The sequence below is a fragment of the Lampetra planeri genome, chromosome 7 (assembly GCF_965212315.1).
Source record: "Lampetra planeri chromosome 7, kcLamPlan1.2.h2, whole genome shotgun sequence".
Taxonomy (NCBI): domain Eukaryota; kingdom Metazoa; phylum Chordata; class Hyperoartia; order Petromyzontiformes; family Petromyzontidae; genus Lampetra; species Lampetra planeri.
The window spans coordinates 6,286,397-6,311,905 of NC_136113.1; the positions used below are offsets into that span (position 1 = coordinate 6,286,397).

Sequence of the window (25,509 nt, forward strand, 5' to 3'; positions counted from 1 at the left end):
CGTATGATATCATTCGTTCAATCTTCCGTCTTCAGGTGAAGACGGAAGCTTGTGTTGCCTCCGAAACGTCGTGATTTTTATTTTATTTGTATTTTACTTTTATACATTTTTTATTTTTCACCTACGTGACTTTACCAAAAAAACCTAAGAATATGAATACTTGCAGTCACGAAAGCTTCAAATCTATAATTCGTTCAATCATTTAGATTTTATTTTAAAATCAACTCTGAGCATAAAAGCATGTTATTTGAAGTTTGTTTTCTTCTCATTCCTGTTATCACCCAAGAAAATGAAGGCACTCACGCAAGGCCTTTTTTCAACCCACTGCTGAATGAATCAGTAAAGGCCATTGAACTGTACACAGCTCTTATTCAAGGGCGACTCTCTGCCAGCAGACAACAGCAACATCAAAGTGTCAAGACTACATTGAGGGCCTCCCCATGCTAGCGTCCATCATGGGGGTTGTTTTTACCATACTTCACCAAAAGCACGGTGCTCTCTGTGAAGGTGTGTGCTATGCCGGTGATGAACTGCTGTGAACGTTAATTCAGATGTATGATTACACTCTAAAGCTGCTGGTTGTTAAAGTAAAAACATGATCTAATTCATAACTACACCTCTAGGGAAATTTTAAAGTATGGTACATCATATGATGCAATCCAGATCTAAGTTAACACCGTGACATATACTACATTTTACAGGCTGTTTTTTTTGTTCAACAGCCAAAAAAAGAAAAAAGATGTTGCTTAAAAGTTCATCTTCTTCCATATATCACGTCAGCCACAAACACAGATTTAAAAAAAGAGAAGGCCATTTACACAAGCGCAATGCCTTTCCACCGAAGCGAATTCTATTGCTGACTGGACTAGCTGAACTAGAGCCAAGACGTGAAGTGTGGGTCCGAAATGTAAAATTTACTGTGTATAATTCTTCAAACAGCCATTCAGAGGTGATTCCATTGTAGAGGGCTTGCGTGCTGAACAGCTTGCCAAAAATAATCGGTCTGCTCTAACCGTGCAACTATAGTGTTACAGTGAGCACTGAGGGTCCGCAGCTGCTCTGGATGTCTCACTAAGGCGAGGGCTTTCGAAAAATATACATTCCTCATTTGCAAAAATGAAATAATAAGTACGTTTCAACGTGTAGTGACATTCAAACATACTTTGACACCTTCGGTAAACACTCGACACAATGCGCGGCAGCTGATTTACTAAAAGCTGGCTATTTCCAATTGGCTTCTTTTTATATACGAATCGCCGCTTTGCACACATTTCTACATTTGCTGGGTGAGACGAGTGGGCCATTTGAACCCACGAGCTCTTGCCAAATTTTGGTTGATCACAACACCAAGATAAAGGGCTAAACGGACTTCAGTTGAACAAATGCCAAACAAACACAAAGGCGTCACAGTCTCATGAAACTCACTTAAAAAACAAAGGAGATATTTAAAATAGAAAACTATAATGATGTGATGAACATTTTTGTTTACAGCCAATATATTATACTACTGCTTTTGCTGTCTGTAGATTCCCGCGGTTGTACAGAATAGCTCTGTGATGAATTTTCTGGTTGTACCGAGTGTTGTGCTAACCAATGTGTGTCGTGTTACAGCATTGCTCTAATTCTCTCATGACCATCAGAACCCTGGGCCAAGTTTGTTTAGTGGAGGTTGTATAAACTCATCCTCCAGGTAAATGGTACCTCAGGACCTCAAGGCTGCCCAAGCGGAGCCATACATCCACACAACCACACACTATCAGTTTGGATTGGGTACAAATGGGTCACAGTCCAACGCCTCACAGCTGTGCTCGCGCACCACCAGAGAGTAACGTACCACACTAATGGATGGGTTGGCCTGGCTTCATGCAACTGCTCTCAATGAACACACATACGCCCCACTTTTCTGTATGCATTGGCCACTCATATTCTACACGATTGAATTTCACACTTAATTGCTTGGCAATGGTGTGTGTTCGTGGAGGACTATACAATTAATCAATGTGTTCAAAATCTGGAAGAGCACTAACATTTAAATAAAAATAACTGTAAAAAAACTAATCCTCAGCTTATTTTTTATGAAATCCTATTAACCTTAATAAACAGAAAGACAATGTGAAATTAACCATTTTTTACTTGTATTCATTTAAATATTTTACCTGGAGCAGCCCTTAAGAGAGAACATCTCTTTTGCAAGGGTGCCCCGGTGTCCGAACCTTCAGTGAGCCATAGATTAAATAAGGCAATAAGACAGACGGTTTCTCTTTTAGAACTTGACTACATAATCCATGTCCTGCGATTTAACCACGTGACACTTTTATTATTCTGTAAGAGCAAGATGTTATCGTGGCCAAATATGTAAATGTAGCCCATTAGCTTGTAAAGGACATGTAACAACGACTTCTTTATCTTTGGTCTAGAATACATAAACACTAAAATACAGGTTGCTTTTATTTATTAGCATTAGTCCGTGAAGGATATTGAAATAAATCAAGCATGCTGTATTTTAGTATTTGTATGTTCGAAATAGAAAAGGTACAGTTCTTGTTATATCAACGTTGGAAGATATTTTGCTAGGCAAACACAATTTCACAAGAGTATAGGCACTTACCCACTAACATCTGCTGACAAGGCTGACTCTGGGGATGAGACCCAGAATGGTGAAAAAAACCTATGCAGACTTTGCGTGTTTAAAAACCATTCTGCTCGTAAACATAATTCTCCAAGGGCAACAAGACGATAAATTAAACGGTATTTAATTTTTTTCAGTGCAGACGCAGAAGGGAAGAGCTATTTATTTATAGTAAAGTGATAGGTTCACTCCGCACAGATTCAAAGTGGGGACGCAGGAGCACATCATGGCAGGAGCGCTGCCTTTCTACAACCCCAGAGTGCTGTCACTTCTCGTCGCGAGAATAGCGATCTCTCACCTGTTAAGAGCGTAGATGTCCTCTATGTTTCCAAAGAGCGTGCAAACCTCCTCAGGGCTCAGAGGCAGGTCTGGCGTGTCGATGATACAGCCAAGGTAATTCTATAAAAAAAACAAATATCATCAACACATGCACGCATTTAGTTGTTTTCCCACATTGGCCAAAACTTTGCATTTTCTTGTGCCTTTTCAACTCATGTACCAAAGTCATTTACAAAAAATGACATCACAGTTTTCTTATCGTTTGGCGTTCGGCAAAAGCAACAGACTACAATTGTATTAAACATTCAGAAGCCATTCCACATCATCCAGGGTAACTGTTTGTTCCACCAGCATACGCGTGTGGCTTTGGGCAGCCATCAGTAATATGTGCTTGATAGTGTGCACTTCACCAAATTTGCACTTTGTTGAGACCTTGTTTTTTTATATATACTGGTAATGTTTATTTGTCGTATTTATAACAAAAATGGAATGCATAAAATGTCAAGAAATTTGCGATAGAATGGATTAGAAGATTTAAAATGCAAAGCTCTACTTCAACGAGAAGGAAACGTTATTGTTATGTAATAGACAGATCCACATCTCTACATGAACTCATTGCGAATGCAGAACATTTTGTTTTATTAAAATAAACTTTGTACATAAGTTTGTCTTAAAAATACTATGCACAATTATCAACATTCTTGAAGCGCATTGGCACACACTAGGTTTGAGCTTCCATTAAACTTGAAGATTTTGCTAGCAATTATTTGTATTCATCATTTTCACTTCCCCTTTTAAAAATTTCCCACGGCACACGTTTGAATACGTAGGTCCTATATGGCAAGTGTCCAGCCAAAATGAGCCATATCCTCCATAAAAGCAATATTCCCTACTGCCATCCACACAGGGTTTCCTGAGTTAGGGCGTAGCACTGGCCACATGGATACATACTTCTGTATGCCAAACGGGCCATGAATGGCTTGACCTTTGCATGGTGATGCAAGGGTTATATATACAGATTTAAGGAAACATATACGGTGATGGAAAATTGTTCATCTTGGTAATACTTATGGTAATGATAGATATAGAGTAAATTAAGAATGCTGATTTTGTTTTTGAAATAACTTTGCAGGCTTTTTATAATTAAGTTCTTATATAATTTTTAGAAATTAATTTTTATTGCTTGTTAGAATTACTATGTCTTCGAGATGGTAAATCATTCCTCTTTGTATGTTCGTCTTTATGTTTCCAATCCGATTTATCATTTATCATTTTAGGAAGAGTGCATCGACTGGCCTTTCCTCCATTAACTGATAACAGTATTTTTTCCTTTCTTCATGAAATCTCAATGAAGCTGTTCTATCCTTGCGAGTGTTTTTACGACTTCTCAACATATAACGATGGAAATAAGTGGACAGACCATGGTTGAGTGATGATGTTGATTAAGTTAACAAGGAAAATACGTAACAGTTCAACAAAAGGATTCTGTTCTTGTGTAAGGAAATATGTTTAGGATCGGAATGTCAATGTCGAGGTATGCTAACCATGTGAGGGCTTCAGGAGAGAGTTTGTGTAGTTTTGTGTTCCCTCCGTTGAAAGTGCACAGACTACAGTAGTTTATGGTCCAAATGTTAAGGGGATCATGCATATTTATAGGAACAATACCATTATTATAGTTGTGACAATGTTAAGGAACATACTTTAAAACGGTCTGCCTATTTCTAGTTAGTCTCTGGGCGAAAAGACAAACTCGCAAGGAATGTAATAATGACCAGAATGATGTTTAGTCTATCAGATCTAGAGGAGTAAATACAAATTTGGTGTAAGCATACAAGAAATGTCGGTAATTCAAATACTGGATTTTTCTTTGGGCTATAAGTCTACATGGAACTTAGCTTAAGGGAAGGTTATAGTTTGCCAATATTTACTTCATGAGCTACAGTATTTATTACATTTTACCATGATGGATGTTCTCTTGATCAACACTGAACTTGTCCAATTATTTCCAAATGAAATACATTCTGGAAAGATAAATATGCAAACGTGCTGAGATATTCCATTCTAATATTTCCTTACAATTCACTGGGATTGACAAAAAAAAGCATTATGAACCGATGCAATGTCAGAGCATCTTATGTTTTGGAGTAACCGTGAAATGACACCTAATTAACACGTACTGTTGTGTTTATCATAACTAGCGGAGAACGTATGAAATAAAGAAATTAAGCAAAAATAAACGGAATGAACATGAAGTGTGCCTCACGTAAGTTTCACTTTTTTAACACGAATGCATTCCAGGTACAAATTCGCAATTGAGAAAATCTGGAAAGAAAATATTTTGTACTCATTGCACAAAATATACAGGGTACCGATAGCAATTTTCCACAACTATGTAGCACAAAATGTTCTCCTCAGGTATCAGCCAGGTGTTCTAGTCCTGGAAGGGTGCATTTTTTGTATCACCTGCTGTGACTGCGTTCCAGTGGTTCAGGAAACGGTGGTGGTACTGGGCTTTTTTTGGCAATTTCCCCCCGCATGGACAGAGATACTGGCAGCTGTTACTGGCAGCCGTCCCTTACCATAGACGCCTTACATTCAGAGTGCGTAATTTCACTCACATGTGAAACGTACGCAAGGGAATCTAACCCACTGAGATGCAGACATAGCTGGGGGTGTAGTAGGGGTGAAATCCAGGTGTTACTTTTTTCCCTCTCTCTTGTTGCCTGTTAAAATCAAACTTTCATCAAAATATTCGACAGCCTGGCCATTTCCCATAAATCAGGATTACATTACCTAAATATAGGTGAGGCAGCTGGTGATATTAAAAATAAACCTTCTTGCAAGTTAACATCCTATCAGAACAGTTATTTTCATGCATCTTAAAATAACCCAAATTGCTATTTAACCCTAATCACGTAAAAAATACCTACAGTTTATTTATGTTGAGGGTCAAAATTAATGGGAAAAAACGAGAACGCGGGGTCTCTATTTGAGTGCGTAAAATGATCAAGCAGCTTCGTAGCTGAAACTGAAAAATGAATGACAAAGTCAGCAACTATATACATTGCATGAAGTCTACACCTCACACTTTGCAATGATGCGTAATGAAAAATATAATTCTTGTGCATGCAAATCAGCAGTATTTTCATAACTAAAAGTAACCCCAAATAATTTCCAAAGTTACATCTGATGCTCTTGGCATGCTCTTGGCATCAGATGTAAATGTCACTTATTGATTTTGTAGTTGTAGGGCAAAAACCTATGCAATCCATATGCACAGGAATTCTTGTGGTAAAAATGCCGCAAAAAACAAATGTCCACATTCCAGATGTTACAGAGCTCCACATATGCAGTGTTGCATTTATTGCCATTGGGGCCTCACATACACAGTGAAATGTCCCAGGATATTTATGGGAATTCCCAATGCTCTAATTTTCTAAGCTATTTTCCCGACACCGTTGACATGAGAATGCCTTCCATAACACCAGGATATCGGTAACTGGGTCTTCTGATGGGAAATGTATGTGAATGCTGTTATTTCACAGACAACATTGACTTCACTGTCAACTCCAAGGCTTTGCATTCCATATATAATTTACATATGTTCTTGTATTACTTAAAAAAAATCAATAACAGTTTTTCATCTACGTATCTCAAAACACTCACGTTTAAAACACGTTACCAATTTATGCAACGTTTTTTCGTGGTAAAAAAGTCCTACATTGTAAGCATCGAGTTAGATTATTTTACTTCGGTAATGGTTAGCAGGCATTCCTCACCTTACCACCCCGTTTATTTTTTTGAAGACAAGGAACTACAATGGATAGCACTCAACTCCTTTCATGCCCAGAAGTAAAAGTGGAACATATCAAGCAAGCTTGCTGGTATCTTCCAAGAAACATACGTCCAGTCTTTCAAAGAGTTTTAGTTCGTGGGGTCTGAGCACTGCCCTTTCCTCTTGCTGTGTCCGGAGTGGCGTGGGGTGGTTGCTTATCTGACTCTATTTCCGTACTTTATTACTCCCCATTATGCAGTGTTTGCTTTAGAGGTGGGATAGATTAATTCTGAAGATAAATGAACATTCCCAAAAGGCAGCTGTGGTTTGCGGCTTTAAAAAAATCAACACCAAAGACGCACCTCATCTATTACTGCCAGCAACGAATTGAATGTTTTAGTTTTTCTTGTGGGCAACCATGGCTACACTTGAAATGCACTCACAGGTTGTCCCTATTTTCGCCCATTAAGGAATCTGAACTCGGTAAATCGATTCCATTGCGTTGCGTAGACAGCAATAATGCTCACTCCATGTTTAAACCTCAGTGGGCTTTGTTAGCTCAGTGGGCTTTGTCTGGTAAGATGGGGATGGTGTAGTTGTATGTGTTTAGGTGATTTGTTTACCTTCCCCTGTACTTTGCACTCCTATCATGTTTTTGTATTGTTTGTTGTTGTAACGTTCTTACCCGCCCGACTGAACATTTGTGAAAAAAGGGCGCTATAGCTCATCGGATTGCTCCAGTATAAATATTCTCATTTTGATAAACGCATCACGTCGCACATAACCAACGTCTTGCAGACACATCCCACAATAAGGATCCCGGGAAGATGAATCTCATTTACGTGTTGACCTATAACCCAAAACATCCACGTGCTCACAGTAGTCTAATTTTGCTGACCACTCATCGCGAAGACAGCTTTGCTCCATCAACGGTCATCCGCTCAAAGAAACACATTCATAGCTAATCTGACGATGTGGGAAGCGTGTCAAAACATACCTATGATCGATGATACCAAATATCCATTACGTACGATATGTAAACAAAAACGCATTGTATAAAGCGCATATGTATGATCGTGAACAAAATGCAATAGAAGAAGTGACGCGCAATTTGTCATACGATGAGAGAAAACGTGAAAAGCATCCACATGTGTTGGACGTTAAGAGGTTGGAGGCCTCGTAATGCAGTCATGCAACGGTGGCAGCACTTTTCTCGCTCGCCGCCGCCGCCACCATCGCCGTGCGGGTGTGATGAGTGACAAGAGATGACAGCCAGGAGAGCCGCGGCAGCTCTGTGGAGGAAGATCTTTCCGAGCCACAGCTCATGTCCGATGTCTGGAGATAAGGGCGAGCACGCGCGCCGCCGCCGCCTCCTTGGTCGGCGTGAGATAATCAGATAAAGCCTCCACCGCAGCCGCCGCACGGCGATTGACAGCAGTTCCTGCTCACCCGAGCAAAGGCCCCACCAGTGGACCCAAAAACCCACCTCAATGCCAGACACTGGCAACTCAGATTCTTACCTTCCCGACGCTTCATGAGACCTGTGGGGAAAATTAAACCGTTTATTTTGAAGACGGAAGCTTGTGTTGCCTCCGAAACGTCGTGATTTTTATTTTTGATTTTATTTTACTTTTATTAATTTTAATGTTTTACTTACGTGGCTTTACCGAAAAAAACTAAGAATATTAAACCGTTTATCAACATGTGGGTATTTATTGGTTGCATGTTATTATTTTATTGTTTTAAAGTAATTGTTTTTTTTTATGTAAAGCTTGTTCCCTAAGCACACCAGATCAGTTCATGTGTAGGAGCGAGATGTACGGTGGCAGGGCTGGAACGTGTGGGGTGGTGATAGCATGGGGAGGCTTTTATTCAGCAGTGGAAAGACGATGGTGGCTGATGATGATGCCGAGGCATTTACGGAGAGTAACTGTGAGTATAGTGAATTATTAAAATATTAGGATATGTGATAAAAGCAAGGAGTCCGAATAAAAGAATGGTATCATAGGCGACATTTGGTGGGTGCGTATTTCTGGGTTGTGCTCGTGAAATTGTGCCTGGTAGCAAAGAGCAGCTCAAGAGAGAAAGCCCATGTGTGATGCACAATATTAACATGCGAATCTCATTTATAAAGTTACAAAAACACTAAATCAAGTACACCTTATAACTTTATACCCACATACCAGTGGCGATATGTGAAATAATTATTGATCCACATACATTTCTTCACAAAAGCCAAGTGTTTACATGCCAAATATTTTTTACCCATAAGAACACTTTGGAACATTGCGTTCCAATCTTTTGCTCATATTATTAGATTATTCCAAGTGAATCATACATATAGGGTCTTGTCTGTAGCACTTCAATATTGAGTAACCGCCTCCCACTTGTACAGTACATGCTATCTTAAGAAAAATACACAAGATATCATCTGACGGATCATAACGTTTTTGTTAATGGGATTTTGCCAAAAAAAATACATTATTAAACATACAACTAGTGTTTCCAAAACAATTTACTCTGCAGACTTAGAAAAAAACATAGTTATCAAACCAAACTATCAGCAAGCTTTACTGCCACCAAAATCAGTCTCCCGCGCACAGAAACCCAGACGCACTGGGACCCAACATTTCACGCATCACTATTATCACTTCCGGAGAATTTCCCAACTCAGCTTGTCCAGATGTGAGGACATAACACGAGTTTGGAGAAGGACCATTGATTGTTATTTTAAAAAGGTTGTCTCTTCCACAAAGATATAAGCATCAACTGATGCCGTAAAACACTTAAATCATCTCTGTCCTGCAGTACTCATTCTACAAATGTGCGCAAATAAACAGATATGTGTGTGTGTTTACTTATCTAAGCTTGTCCTGCTTGTGATGATTTAATATAGTCACATTTCTCACAATGTAAGCCCTGCCCTGGTCTTCGTTATCTGCGGTAAGAATGTTTAGTTACAAAGGTGGGGTCCACTTGTAGTAAACAAGGCATGCTTGCCAATAACCGTATTATTTTGCGCACTCTATGTTTCGCGAAGTACGTATAATATAACCTTTAAACAGCTTGAAAAGCGGCCTTAAGACAAGTGAGTGGGCTTGGTGGTAGGACACGTCACTAGAATACGGGGGATGATGTCCGACGGTCAAGAATAACGATGGAGTGGCAGCCCAGGGATGGAACGCGTCCGAGAGGATGTCCACGATGGTGGAGGTTAAATGAGCTCGTGTGTAGGTGCTAGGTTGGATTATTACGGCGCAGGATCACGAGAGATGGTGGCAGCTTGAGGAGGCCTTCGTAAAGCAGTGGATCTACATTGGCAGACGACGGTGATGATAACATCATTAATTTTACGATGACTACTCCTCAAAGGGAAGGCGATTGAGATCTGCAATAAAGTGGCTGGCGACGGGAAAAGCTAATGAGCATTACAAAATGACTTTATAAAATTTAAATTTTCCTCTGTAAATCGGCATGCTATGCTTCGCAAAAACGATGACCTCCTAAAGTCAAGCATGTTTCAGTCACTTTCCAGCTGCACGATGCTACAAGCATCTAACATGTCCTCGATGTGTCAAGAATACTTGTCTAGCCATCACAGTGTTTATTCTCCGACGAGTAACTCCACTTCAGCGCTTGTGCTCCCACGGATTGGATGTGAAACTATACTTTAGTGTCCCCATGGAATCTGCACACAAGTTATTTCCCGAAGCCAATGGGCCCGAATGCCGATAGCACGGTGATGTCACAACGCAGCAACTCTGACAAGTTACGGTCTCAGCCATGAATCGTGCGGCTGTCCAACGCGGAGCGTTTATCAGCCAAGTTCGTTGCTGCTTTGCGTCAAAGTAGTCACTCGAAGTACGCTCAAACAACTGTGGCGGCGCATCCGCGACTGCATCGTCACCCACACGCAAGCGTTGTGTTACATCCGCAGTTGTTGGATGTAAAGTTTAGTATTTCCATTGGCGCGACATCAAGCAAGATGCCATCTCGCCCGAAGTTTACCAATGCCATTGTGCCCAATGAAAGAGCTTTCAAGCTTTGATAAAGAAAAAAGCTGACTATGGTTTCATGAGGTCGAGCTGTAAAGAACCTCCACTGTATGTGCTGATAGGCAGAGAGACAACAGAGACTGGGGGGCGGCAGTGAGCTCATTGTACATGACATCATGAGCAGCTAACCACACGCTAAACATGGCTGTAATGTGAGTACTAAGGTTAAATAGGTATAAACGGTTGGTTTCAAATAAACCCAACGTGTGATGGGAACTACTGCGATAGATACAATTTTTTTAAAATCATACATCCATTTTAGACATTGCTTCGTTGTAATAAAGAATGGGGCAGAGTTTACAACGGCAGAGTTTGCCGAGACACCCTTGGAGCAACTTTTTCTCTCAACTTCTTTCGACCTCCTCCGTACGTGGAAAGAGATTACTGATCTTAAATAGTTCCATATGGGCGATCCAGTGAGAGAGATACGAAGCACCTTCACGCACCCCAGATTGTCGATGATGTCTTGCTTGTGGGTGCCGTTTTCCTGTTAGCTTGCGCTGCAAGTTGGATGTGAACTATGAATAGTCTACATTTTGGCAGTTATTGCACAGGGGTTTTTTCGGGGCCAAAGAAATCTAATTCTGTAAAGTGACCTTGCTTAGCCTTAGGGAATGCAGCTGCTTAATATGGAAGCAGCATTAACGTCTATGCAAGGTTCAAATTGTGATACAGCATACCTACCTAATGCATATCACAGATCTATTGCAACTGTCAACAGTCATGCTAAGCATTTGTATTTTTCAATCCCTAAAACGTGCGTTATATGCAGCATTGGGGGAAAAAAACTCATCATATTGATCATAAACAAAGTAGAGAGCTCTGAAGGAAGGTCACTGGCGAAAACGTTTACCACCTATTTTTTTTCTGTTTATGCCACTTTAATTTATTGTGACAAAGGGTGGCGTCGTGACGCAGTAGAGAGCATCATCAGTGCACTGCACTATGAACCTGGCATCCTGAGTCTGATTCCAGCCACGGCTAACATCGGAGGTGTGTGAAATCTGAACGGGTCCTCGACCCAGCAACTTCCCCTTAAGCAACCCATACGGACTGATCTCCATGGCCGCGATGGTGTGGGAGGTCTTCATCTAGCAATTGATTTACAAAAGGCTGTTCTTTAAGTATTATATTATGAACGATGACCGACTACAGGAAATGTACTGCCAATAAACAGTGTTTGGTCGTGATAACAAAAGACTTCATCTGGTAACAGACCACAATCAAGCATCTTGTCTACATAAATTGATACCCACATTTTAAAAATGTAAAAGTCCAAATCGGAACAAAATGAACCACTGTGGAATTACCCATTCAATAAAGATATATAGCATGCAAGTCTCTATGATGTTTCCGGGACGGTACAGATAAAACACGTTGTTGAATACAGCTCGCTGGAAGTAATTAACGCCCATTAATTTTAGTTGTGCATTAAATATTAATGTCATAGAACTTTAGCAATGTTGTATTATTCAAATATTTACTGTGTGTCGGGCAAGCCCATAATTGAAATGCCTCTTCTCCTAACTAGTCCTAAAGAGGTTTTCCTGCAAGTTTTTCTGTTATAGGCTGAACTGTTTAGGTTACGCCAGCATATATGGTACTGGTAGGAACCTCCTGGTTACACCAGCCCACATGGGATTATTGTGTCTGTCCGTCGTGCATCCAAAAATGGGAGGGGTGGGGCTGGGTGGAGAGGGGAGGGTGGGGAGGGGCTGGGTGGGGAGGAGCTGGGTGGGGCTGGGTGGGGGGTGGAAGGGGTGGGGTTTGGAGGGGCTGGTCACCCCGTGGTGCCCTTATAAAACTCAACGTTTAACCTACTCACGCCGGCTTGTGCCCGCCCTCACAGTCGGCCATATTTGCGGAATACACCACGCCACCGTTGACCCTGGCCATTGACCGAGCAACCCAACGTTCCTACCAGCTCCCTCCGCAGGAATATGTTTTACTTAATGGTTAGCCATCACACTGACCATATTGATGTCGACATGGTATTTCCCAGAAATCACCATACATGTAAATAGATTAGATTATCAACGTTCAAAGAAACAACACATCAAACCAATTAAATAATTGCAAGTAAATTCAATACTGTATGTGAATGAATCTGGCTATCGCCTGATGGAGCTAGTTGTAATTACTGGCGAAACGTCGTACTCAGATTGTAAATGTTGTGGCTTTGCTCTCCAACACACCGGTGTGCTGTAGTAGAAACGAATTGGCTTGTTCTGTTTACGTGACAAACCTTACCAAGTGGCTGTGTCGAGTGGTGGTTGGTTTAACGACACGTATATAAATTCTCAGAATTTTATTATTTCCCTTCTACGTGACTTTACCGAAAGAACCAAGAATATGACACGTATATATTTATGCGATCTAACCCAAACAAAAACTGTATTATGGGTGAATTAATCTATTTGTCGCAATATTCAAATCATATTTAACCCCACCATTTTTCTCGGGAGGCTCAACCTCTCCCCCCCCCCTCACTGTCAGCCCAGCCCAGCTTCACACAGCCAAACAAAAACAATATCCCACCTGACCCCCGTAGAGCCTTAACAGACTGTTGCGGCAAGTGCTGTCTGCGAGTTATCTATGAAGAGGTTCACAAGGCACACCAGGGAGTGGGTGGCCAGCACCACACCCGGCCGCCTTTGTCTCCCCAGTGGCAATGTTTACACGCCGCACCAGGTATTCATTTGAAGCGGAATCGACTTTGGGGAGGCCCAGGACCGGTTCAGATAATCGTCACTGGTGTTGGCCGTGAGCGGAAAATCGAACTCGGATCGGCCGGGCTCGGAGCGCAGCACGCTAACCACTACACACACACTATCGCTCCCAGCGTAGCAGCACCCATGCAATGACACATCCCTTCCACACAGTGAGTGGTCTCTCCCACTCTTCCTTGGCCCTGCCCTACTGCTCATAAGCCCTTCCTACACCTTTGTCAACCAAAAGCTTCGGGATATTGGGACAGCCTTTCGAAAACTGGTACTATCCTGGCCAAACTGGGCTGTTTGGTAGCCTTAATCATTACACATTCATTCATTTAGACTGTGTGGATTAGTCTGTGAAATAGTTATTATAAATAAATAATATGACAGGCCTCTGGAGGAAGCCACATCTATTTGGTTAGTCTCAAGGTTGTTAAATTGCTTTAATGACAGATTTACTCCTTTACATTCTGGCATGACATGCAGAGGTTGGTTAATGGAAGGAGATTTGAACAAGTACAATTTAGACACGTGGCTTGTGTTTGCGCAATTGAATGCAGTTTTTGCTGGGGATGTTTTGACTGAGGTTGCTGAAGAAATGCAAACGATGTGTGACCTTTATTGAAGCATTCCTTCCAAGGCCTCCAAAGAAAAAAAAATCATATATAATCCAAACAACAGCATCACCCAGACGCAATATTGGTATTAACTTGGTATTTCTGCTATGTTGTATGGCCAGGCGAAAATCCTGTGAGCCAGTGGATTTTCATTTGTGAATAATACCTTTTAATATTTTTTTCAAAATGGTTTTATCGTGGATTTCATGTTTCACAAAATGTATTTTTACATGAATGATATATGGGTTTTTAAAATAATAACTTCCCCCAAAATGTGTGAAAAAATGTCAGGAAAGATTACGTCAATATATTTGGGAAAGGGGAACGTTGTTTGACAAGGCCATGGTCAAAGTCATTTTTGAATTGGGGAAAGTGTCCTTTGTGTGAAATCACTTCAGGCAGGAAACCTGAGCACAGTGTGCCGCCTCGGACACCAGAGGTATACAATAGTCTTTGTCAAGCGATAAAGCAGATTATGATTTGCATGGCTGCAAGCCTCAAGGAACAGGAAGAGCACTGTCATCCCTCTGCCCATTGAGTGTTCAAGAGTAAGATTCGTTTTTCGACAGCCATACTTGATATACCGAAGTTTGTTGCCAAATTGGAGTATTGGCTCAGCTACATCTGACTGCTCTCATGCCTTAACTTCAGTTTACTTCACAAGGTTATACTAATATACACTGACATGAATTCCCAAATAGGTGTTCATGTGTCAAAAAGTTGTTGCAATTATTATATTTTTCTTCACGTTCTAATTTTGTCCCTTGCTCATTTTAATAACACGATAGGCAACTAGATTTTACCCGCAATTAATCAGGTATTGTTATTCAACATAATAGTCACATTGATAGTTTTTAATTTTCCCATTTCTTCTTGCGATATAAGTAGGAGGCAATGTTACAACCTTTGCCAGAGAATGTCCCCAGAAGATGATGTCACAGAACTACATCTGTAGTCCATTAAACTAACCTCTTTATGCATACTCAGGAGACACATTTTTTAATACGGTGCAAAGGTTGTTCATCATATGTCAATAAATCCAACATTTATGTTTCTAAGAGATAAAATATCCTAAATTAAGTGACATTATATTTAATATCAAAGGGCTTTTTTGTGCAATTTTTTATTCCTGATTTCAGACCATCGACTTGTTATACTTTAATCACCGGTAGCCGCTAGATTCTAACCCATAATTTTTGTAGTGCTGCCCGACACAGTATTGGCTCTCTTAGTTACCTGGCCACTGCTATCTTTGACTTCTTGCAGCCTTGTGTAAAATATCGAATGAATAAATAGGTTGTTAACATTAGTTTATTTCGGGATATCTTGTGGCAATGGGGTTTGCGACCCAGCCTGCAATGCAGAAAAGTCTGTAGGAGAGTACATATTAAGCACTTACGGGTCATCTCTTCCAAGGGGTGAGGGATGAGTTCATTGGTCAAGGGTTGTCATGGTGATTTATTGGCTGTGTCATCACCCGTATCCCGCTAGGAATAATTTATGCCAAGACAAAATGCCCTGGGCACCAAAAGTCATCTTCACTGACTACGGGACCCATTCTTCAAATCTGAATGCAACACACACCACCTGTTACCAATGTATACATTGTGCACATTGAGCAGCCAAATAATCATCTCTATGGACACATTTAGCAAAATCCATGCCACCTTTGAACTATTTAGGGTTTAAAAAAAATAACTTTAATATATGCGAATACCTGTGCTTTGAAAGGACAAATCTCGCGATTGGTATGCATAAGATGTAAACACTACTTAAATTAATATTCCATTACTTGTCGCACACATCGGTTGAGATGAAGCTACCTAGAACAGCCAGGATTTATGACAGTACACCTCGAAGTGTCATGTATTGCTAAAGCAGCCTCATATTTTACTAAAAGTTGGATAACAAAGCGTTATCAGTGCTATGCAGATCAACTGCCCGAAACATAATGGCCATGGCTATAATGTATCACACTTTTTTTAAATGTCAAAAGCGCATGCTGTAGAAATGGAAATCCAAAACAACTCTCTTTAAAGCTAAAAGACAGCAGCACATAAAGCTCAAGGTCACGCCGAGCCTGTTTTGAGGGGCGGGGGAAGTCGTAATCAGAAACCGCTTGCGCATGCGCACACATAGTGCGCATTCCGTGACCAGAGCGCGGAGTGATGGGAGAAACCTCCACTATTGCCGTAATGTTTCCACATCTTCTCACACTCTGTGATGACAGCTGTTTTTTCAAGAAGGCTAGGAATTAATATCACAAAGCACACCTGCATTTGATGGGTTATCAGTTGAGTTTTTTTGTCTCTCAAAAAATATATGTTGGAACAGTGTCATACTGGACAGCAGAAAGCTTGGTAAAAACATAAAAACAAATATTTAATGCATTCTCAAGTAAAAAAAGATGTCCAGGAACTATAATGTTCATAAGATGTTATGATCATGTTGATCTTGTTGGTCTTTTAAATGACAGTATTATTTTTCTAACATTTATACTGTGTATTATAAAGGTCCATGATTTTAAGAACAATCTTTCTCATTATATTAAGACTAAGCATTTTTAAATATATACATATATATGAGCACTTCAGTTTCGAAATATTTAAGTAAAATTACAAACATTTAAGTTAAATATTTTAGCTTCGTAATAGAAATTCCATCAATCTCCTGGAAATATAATTTTTAAAAGCAAGCCCAAAGCTTCATATTGTGGCAAGACAGAATTCAGTCAGTAATGGCTGAAATATGCCACTTCTCAGCATGACCCCTAATCCTTCAGTGCCCTCTGCCTCAACTGCTCTCGTGTAAATCATTCCATTCCGAGCAAGATCACAATGGAGCCAACTGGGAGGTTTAGTGTGCAACGGTCTGTGTGCACACATATGTCTCAAACCTCCCGTCTCCAGTCTGACCTTGTCCTCACCTTTACTATAAAGCTCTTAATCCAGAGTGTGCTCCATTGAGCTGCTGGATCCCAGTGACTGGCACAACAAAAAAGGGCCGTCTGTACCGCTAGTTAATTTGACAGCGTACTTAGTGAGATATGACCTCCTAATAAAATATGTTATGGAAACAAAGAGATAGCCTTACTGTTTAAATGGACACTAGAGGAAGAGTGTTTCACTGAAGCTAAAGGTTTCATAAAAAAGATGGAAAGCAATGTTCTTAGCAATTCATGCACTTGGCAAATATATTTTGTATTGTGTATTACGATGTCTATTTTCTTGGGAGAGTTTTTCAAAAAAATTTAAAACGATATATTTAAGGAAGAAAAGAAACCTTACCAATTGTGATAAATTGGTTGCAAATGTGAGAATTTAACCCCCTTACCTCTACAATGCTCCTGAGGTCCTTCACGTACATCTGCTCCGTCTGTAAAACCTCCAGCACGACGCGGTCCACATACGACAGCTTCGGGTCAGAGACCATCGCGTCGGTCGCAACTGGGGACTCGCTCGATTCTGAGCAGATGGTTGCAAAGTCCTTCTGCCGTCGAGAATTGCTCCTGCCCAAGTTAACATTCCACTTATCTGCGTGCTCATCAACCCCACCACTGGGTTGCCGATTCTGCTCAGAGGCATCGGAGTTTGGAGAAACCTGATCCAGCTTGACCGTGTCACTGTCCTTGTCGCTGCACGAACACCCAGAGTCGACGTTCTGCGAAGCAGACAAAGAGGATGCCAGCGTCACGCTGCTCCCAAACATGGATCGGCTGTCTCGGGACGATGATGACGATGAAGATGTCGTGGAGCCCGTGTCGGCATTCTGGGAGGTGGAGAGAGAAGAGGCCAGAGTCATGTTGCTTCCGAACGAGCAATGGCTGTCACGCGATGACGACGACGACGATGTGGTGGAGCTCAGACTGACGGGCCGCTCGCACTCGGATGAATCCATCATGGCAAGGCTGGCTGTCGACGTTGGCGTAGCTCAGCACTTGTCATGGGCAAGTTTTCCTGGGAAAGAAAAAAAACCGAGGCACAATATTATTTATTTAACATACATTGTATTTTATGGCACGTACAGCATGATATATATCCTGTAGAAATGGTTATCAACTTCGTTATTTTACAGTCAAATGTAATTCTTTTAGGTGAAGCTTCCCAAATTCCATTTCATATAACTGTCTCCAGTCTTCATACAAATGTAGTTATTACATTTAGAGTATTTGGCTACTATACGTTTCCAAATGACAATCCACTTTTTTGAGCTATAATTTGTGGCCAGGCCACCTCTGAAAAAGCACTCTTTCGCTCAGTGAGCCTTACCTGGTAAATTAAAAATAGTAAATAAACTAAATTACACATTTCAAGAACCTGATGATTGCTACAGATGGAATTTGCACTGTGTTGAAGAACATAGATTTGTTTTGCAAACTCTGACTTAATGTAAAAAATAAACATAAAGTGTAATTTATACATATTTTTTCAGTTAATAAAAAATTACATTTCAATGTATTCCAAATGACCGTCAGAGGGCTTTACAAACATATACCTTGCCTTCACCTTCCCCAGGTGGCATCAATGCAGCAGCAACATCACAATGATCGCAGAGACGTCTTTGTGCTTATTCTGAAAACAAAACAAGAAAACGACAAAGATTTAGTTAAAAGTTACAAGTTGAACATGAGTATCGAAGTGTTCCTATATATATAAAAAATTCAATCAAATTCTTCACATATTGCTTATACTTGCATATTCAATATGACACAGAATCTTAAACCTAAAAAATCTTCATTTATTACTGGATTAAACTATTTGGCAATATAATCAGGATTTTCAGTCATGTTAATGTTCACAGTGTCTGACATGAGAAGAAGAATAAAATCATTATATAAACAATCCTTAGAAAAAGATAAAGAGGTTCCAACATAACAATGCTGTATGCGTCAGTGTTCAGCTATGGTAATGCCAACAAGAGTTATGGATTTTCTGTGAAATATCGCACAAGTGCTGAAACCGTGCCAGTACACTTCACGGCCAATACACAAACCAAGAAACCTTGGCTTATATCGCTCCCCACTCTAGCGCTTTAGATTCATAAAACACGACAAGGGCACGCTGACACCTGACTACATGCCCTGTTCACATAAATCTGTACAATGTTTGTCATGCATTTGTTTATTAATTCATTTTCCATTCCAATTATAATTGTTTTACTTTATATAATCGCACCAACCACTTACAGCAGCCTTTATTACCATCTGTATTACATTGTCGAAATTAATGAGCATTTCAAAACCTTTACAAAGTTCGTACAATGTCCGGCCAATTTTGTGTCGACACATTAGCAAAGCCAAACTACGAACTAGGGAACAACTCTACGTCTACATTGCAGGTCTGCTCCTACAGAAGGCCATACATTTAAGGGAATACAAGGCAGGCATATACACTATATTCAACAATGCCCATCGAATTCTCCAGATAAGAACAATCCACATCAGTATAGTTTACAGATATCGCTACATCACAAGGCAATTTATTTACAAAAGGTGCAGCCCTGCAATTTGTTGCTCATGCCGCTGTTTTTGGAAGGGCCTCCACAATCGTACCTATCACCAATATGTTTATTATTTTATGGAAATATAAGGTAATATTAGTACTTAATATGATTTGAAACGAGCAACTACATATGGCAAACAGTTTGACTCTGTCACTGCATGGCAACTATTAAAGCACATTTCTATGAATTGCACTCTTACGAAAATGTTGTATTACATATAATACATCTAAAGCAATCATATCCAGTACTAATTCTATTCAGATACAGTAATGAAATGGAAACTTCAGTTAAAAAATTGTTCTAATTATATGACCGTATATTATTGACGATTTATTTAAACGTCTGCATAATCAACGTACTTTCATTTGGTTAATTTTGTCTCTGAAATCTGTTCATTGGGATATTTGCTTCCGTCATGCAACTGTGGGTGCTTAAAAGCCAGCCCGCGAATCGAAATGTATGCACCATGCAACTCGCAAAAAAACATTCGAAGCAGTTTATTTTAAAACCCGTTAAAATGTCTCCTGTGCTTGCCATGTCTGCATTTTCTGTCAAACGGAAACACGCTCACTGAAAAGGGAGGAATGTGCAGTGGGTCTGAAAAAAGAGCATATATTTTCTTTTTGGTATGGAAGCAACAGCAAAAGTGCTAGTGTGAAATTTATAATTAGGATACAATGTTCACACTTTAATACTGCATAACAGGTGAGAAGGTATAATGTGCAGCGCCAGCAATTACTCCTTAACATCACTGCCGGAGGAAGAGGCTCTGCGAGGGAGCTCCAGAGCCCATCTAGAGGGTGTTTTTTTGCCCGCTCTTTAATACTGGCCTGTCATCTTCCAAGAGGTAGGAGTACCCACCACTTTACCCCACCACCTGCGGATTGGCACAATTATTTATTTCACCGCTCTATATATTAAATACGTTAATTAGTACATTGGCACTGAAACATACTTTAGAACACTATTTGTAGACCTCGACCTCAAAATGGTTAGGAAAAACAAAGTTTCCGTTGTCAGGTTTGGCCAAAGTCAGCGAAAGCCGCAATGCCACATGCCCTAATCGGAGAGCTTTATTGGAGTTCCCACACCCAATGGTAAAATGCTTGAGAACTGTTTCCGATAACGACGCCCGATTCAACTTAGACCAGTTAAAATGTCAACAATGAACCGTGGCAATTCATTCATACATCACTTTTATAATAAAATCACTTTTGAAAAGAGAAAACGTGTTCAACAGTTCTGTATTACAAACATCAAATTAAACCAGGAAAAGGCATCTTACGTGACAAGCCATAAAATAAATACATTTCCAAAGAATTATACATTTCTTAAAAAATAAATAAAGTACAACGAAAGGTTTTTGGCTGTTTTCATCAAATCCTGTAATTATTTCCAGTTTTTAGAAAGATTTTGTTCGTTTTAAGTTTAAAATCTGATAACTTCATATGTTTGTGAAAAAAAGCCACGTTCACGAAAGGTTAAAAAACATTTCTGTGTTGTTTTTTTGGCAGACGGACAAGCGTAAAGCAATTCAGTCCATCCGTGCTACTTTTTTTCTTTCCAAAAAAGTAACAAATTCCACGAACCAAATCCCCTTGTCGCATAATAAACACTGTTTTCTACAAGACACTGGCAGCTGTGGCCATCACAAACATACCTATGGTCCCTTCACTAAAAGCCCCTAACATGCAATGCCCTCTTATCACAAAATACTGTACATAATGTCCGCACATGTCAGTGATGCGTTCACGCCAGCAAATAACGTGGGGACTCGGCTCACAATAAATGACAAAATGCCACTTGGAAACACTGTGCATAAAACTGGAGTCTATGCTAAAACCCTATGGCTGAACAGGAATCAAAGTCTCAACGTAACAATTCTTTAGTGTGCCTCAAACCAGAGGACTTATTGGTGAGGCACATTGCTTCACCTCTCAACTCTCCTCTGTTACTGATACTTGCCAGGACATTGTTTCCACAGTGTGCAGACTCCTGTAGCCGAGAAGCTTTAGCCCCATTGTCGACAAGCCATTTAGAATAAGAAGAATAAGAAACAGTTTAAATTCTATGGACTAAGATTCATGACTGAGAACATCCACATTGTCTTATATTTTTTTGTAAATATGACATTCAAATACTGTATATCAAGTTGATGTTACTTTACCCGAATCCAAACAAGAATGTTATGAGTCGTATTCGAAATTACTATATTGCCACAGAATCACAGAAATTGTATAAACATGTAAGATTTTACTTTGTTTAGAACCAGGTATTAACATAAACTGCACACAAACGTTAACCAAATGCTCTTAAGTTGAAAGAAAGGCAATACAATCCACAGTTACCCAAGTAAAAAACAATATAAATCCAATGAAAACATTCAAGAGAAGGGAGATGCTTATTTTAGCAGGTTATACAGGCATTCAATTATTTTGTTATGGTCTTAAAATAAAGAACCGTAATGAAAAATTGGAAATTATCAATTGTGCCGCTACAGGAACCTAATGCTCGTCAGACGTATACATGAACAAAAATAAACAATTTGACAATTTACAACAAAGTGTCCAACACATGACTTAGGCAGCATTTATCACACAGCTAAAAACAATCTTCCCATGAACGTGAATAGGAAAAAAGGAATGACTAAGGACTGGATGGACTATGGTCATACAGTATTATTAAACTACCATTGAAAACACGGAAGGAATGACATTTAAGTTATATTTTGACAGGCGTGCATTAAACCCCTTGGCCAGACCTAGGCCATGACATAACAATGGTCTGGTGGAACAAATCCCTGTTTGACATTGCAGACGAAACTGAATAGCCCCTTTGTACAACTGCCATAATTTATGCTGTCTTGCCTCGCATGATCGAGAAAAAGGATGCCACGTGGAGTATGATGAAGTCACTTTAAGCGTAACAGGTCATAAAAGCTCAATACAGTAAAATTAACTTACGACCCATAAAAGAGGAGGGTATTGTAATTGTGCAATCTGTTTAAAAAGTAAAAAAACGAAGTCTATTTTCTCGCGGTTATTTCCTCTTCAGGTCCATTCACGTTGAATCAGCTAGTGCCCCGGGGGGGCTGCAGTGAGCCAAGCACACACAGACGCATCACCTCTCTTTGATCTCAAACTTGCCCTGAGTGTGCAAGCCAAGAGTGGCTGGTGGTGTACGGTCAGGTGGTGGACCTGGCGCAAGCACTACCATTTTTTGTCACAGTATACTTCCTTTATGCACTTGCAATCATTCATCAAGAGCATGTACACACCGTTTTTTTTGTCAAACCGCTGATGGATGAGGGCCTACTCATGCTGTCCAGGTCACGAGGGTTAATTGACCAAACTTCACCACGATGGCCAATGGGGGGTTGGCGAAGGTGGGTAAAGTACAGAATAAGTAGATGCCTTGCCCTCTACTTCCCACAACACCTGTCTTTTGTGCATGGTAATCACCCGCCCAAGTACGACCCATGTTTAACCTTGCGTAGCTTCTAATGTCTCATAGGATTTGGCATATTCGAAGTGATTTAATCAGCTGTCATTAATCGGGTGTACTGTACAGTATGATATGTATACCCTGTGTGTATAGCCAACACTCAATGTGCACATTGCAATTGGTGGAAAACCACATTTTGTGAAATGTTCAAATACTCTATTTTATAGTGGTCACCAAAAGCGTGGTGGAAAACCACATTTGTGAAACCGTGGTGGAAAACCACATTTTGTGAAATTTTAATATACTATATTTTATAGTGGTCACCAAAACCAGTTTGTGGCGAGTGTTTCCCGAACTGCCCGCGCTCAGTCGAACCACCTCCAATCTGCCTGGCAACAACCCTTTCCAGAATTTCTGTGAGCGTTTCCAACACCACGTTTAATTCCAATGGCACAAACCCAAACGTTTGCAGACTGAACTATTCACCCTTGACACTACCTCTGGACCTTGAATTCTTTGAAGGTGGGTGGGAGAATGAACAGGTGTGAAAAGACACACCATTTGGTTCTGAAAAGCCAGGATACAAGTCACTATACATCATGCCCTGATAAAAATGTCACAGCGTTCACAATGGACGGATAACTCACCAAACAGGTTAGAATGGCAAATATCCAAAGTAATGCCATAATTGTTTTATTATCTGGATTCATTAAAACATAGATGTCAACAGAATAAAAAATATACAAGTCTTCAAATTATTTTCATACCGTATTTTGTTAAGGAATTACATTTCCATACGTTTACTGCATATTCCCAATGTGTCTGAAAATATTTTAAGTCATCAGACAGTTGCAGCTGGTAAGTGAAAGAAAAATACTTAACATACTCAATCGTCTTGAAAATTGCCACCTGTGTGTTTTGGGACTAAACGGAGGTAGCAACCTGGTTTGTGATGAAGTAGCAGAGTCTGAAAACCAATGGTTTATTCAACAGCTGCATTGTCAGTTCCATTATTTGACCAGGTAAGATTGATTTGACATTTATTTGTAGCTAAAATTGGATAAATGTAATCTCCCCTGAGAAAGCAAAATACAACATTTGTATGTTGGCCAATGGAAATGAAAACATTCCTACAGCCACTATGAGCCTTTTCCATTTTACCAAACATGTACTTTAAGCTTTTTATGACCAGGGTCTTACAAATGATCTGTATGTCAGTGCTGTTATTGTGAAGACTTTAGGTGTTATTATCCTTAGTCCGTGCCAGCAGTTAGAAGGTTTTATGACTCTCAGTGAAAAAATCTTAGGGCTTACACTGACATGTTTTGTTGGAACACGGTAAGGGTAGAAAAGCAATTTTGACCACGGCCAGTTGTCTTTCACACTTCTGAGAATCACGGGCGGAGTGAATTGCCAAACGTCTTCGTAACACGAGGATGAGGAGGGCAGCCAACCTTCATCAGGAAGGGGTGATCGACAAAAGTGTGAACAAGCCAATAGCAGGAGTCAAGCCAATCTACCGGCCATCCTGGTGATTTACTTCAAGAAGGAACCGAAACAGAGAAATATGATGACCGATCCACATGCGATTTCCCAGGGAGACCTGCTGCTAACATTCTCACAGCAGTCACGATTCCAATAGATTTGCTTGTCCTATTTGTGTTACTCATTCGCTGTCTGACTCACGAATGGTCATTGGGCCTATATTGATTGAAAAAGTGTATTTATTTCCCTTTTTTTTGTTTAGATATATATAAATGATAACAATCAAAGCATTTGTCTAAACACCACTTGTTCAAAACACGTGTGTGTGTATAAACAACATGCTTGAACGCTAAGTAAACTTCCCATTCAGCTCCTATGCCTTTCACCAAAAGCATTAAAAAAAGCCCTCATTGAAAAACAAGTACAGCTGCCCGTTCAATACCACCGTGAACACGTCAATTTTTTCTTCCTGCAATAAGCAGCAGTCAATGCAGGAATTAGAAGGCACAGCAATTTAAAATTTACTCCCAACAATTTACGTAGCACAGGTTATCCTTTGAGAGCAGTTACTTTCTGCCAAACAAGCAGCACACACACATGGATGGATGACGCTGGCAGCAACTCGAGTGCTCTCCGAGACGCTTACCCACGGCCAAGCAAACAGGCTCCGACTGTTTGAACATTGTTGTCTGCAAGTGTAGCCACAGCAACACTTACAGAGGCGTGTATAGGTCAGCGCGGTATAGAACATGGGCTACATTGAGTCTGCAGGGTGCAGAGGAAACACTGGCAACAATATAGGGGGCATTGAACATGCACTGTCAATTGGCAGATATATCTTGCTTCCCTTTTTTAACATTTCATGGGGGTTACTGAAAATATCTGTGCATTATTTAAACTGAATGTGGTCACTCGGACAACTTAAGAGTTTGCCATCTTGTGAACATAAAAAAAAAATGTTCAAGCAAACTTCTGCTCATAATAGGGTTTTGGGTCAGATAGCGTTATT

At 40.2% G+C, this 25,509-nt stretch overlaps 1 protein-coding gene across 1 annotated transcript in view; it reads right to left on the bottom strand.

Annotated features, from left to right (window-relative positions):
* Positions 1–25,509, bottom strand: part of LOC144719854 (uncharacterized) — a 79,954-nt gene that overhangs the window by 28,091 nt on the left and 26,354 nt on the right. The window contains exons 2-4 of the mRNA XM_078596117.1: positions 18,564–18,640; positions 17,403–18,025; positions 2,928–3,028 (exon numbers count right to left, since the gene is read on the bottom strand). Of these exons, the coding sequence (XP_078452243.1) occupies positions 2,928–3,028; positions 17,403–17,969 (668 nt within the window). The 5' untranslated portion in view covers positions 17,970–18,025; positions 18,564–18,640. The remainder of the gene's footprint in view (positions 1–2,927; positions 3,029–17,402; positions 18,026–18,563; positions 18,641–25,509) is intronic.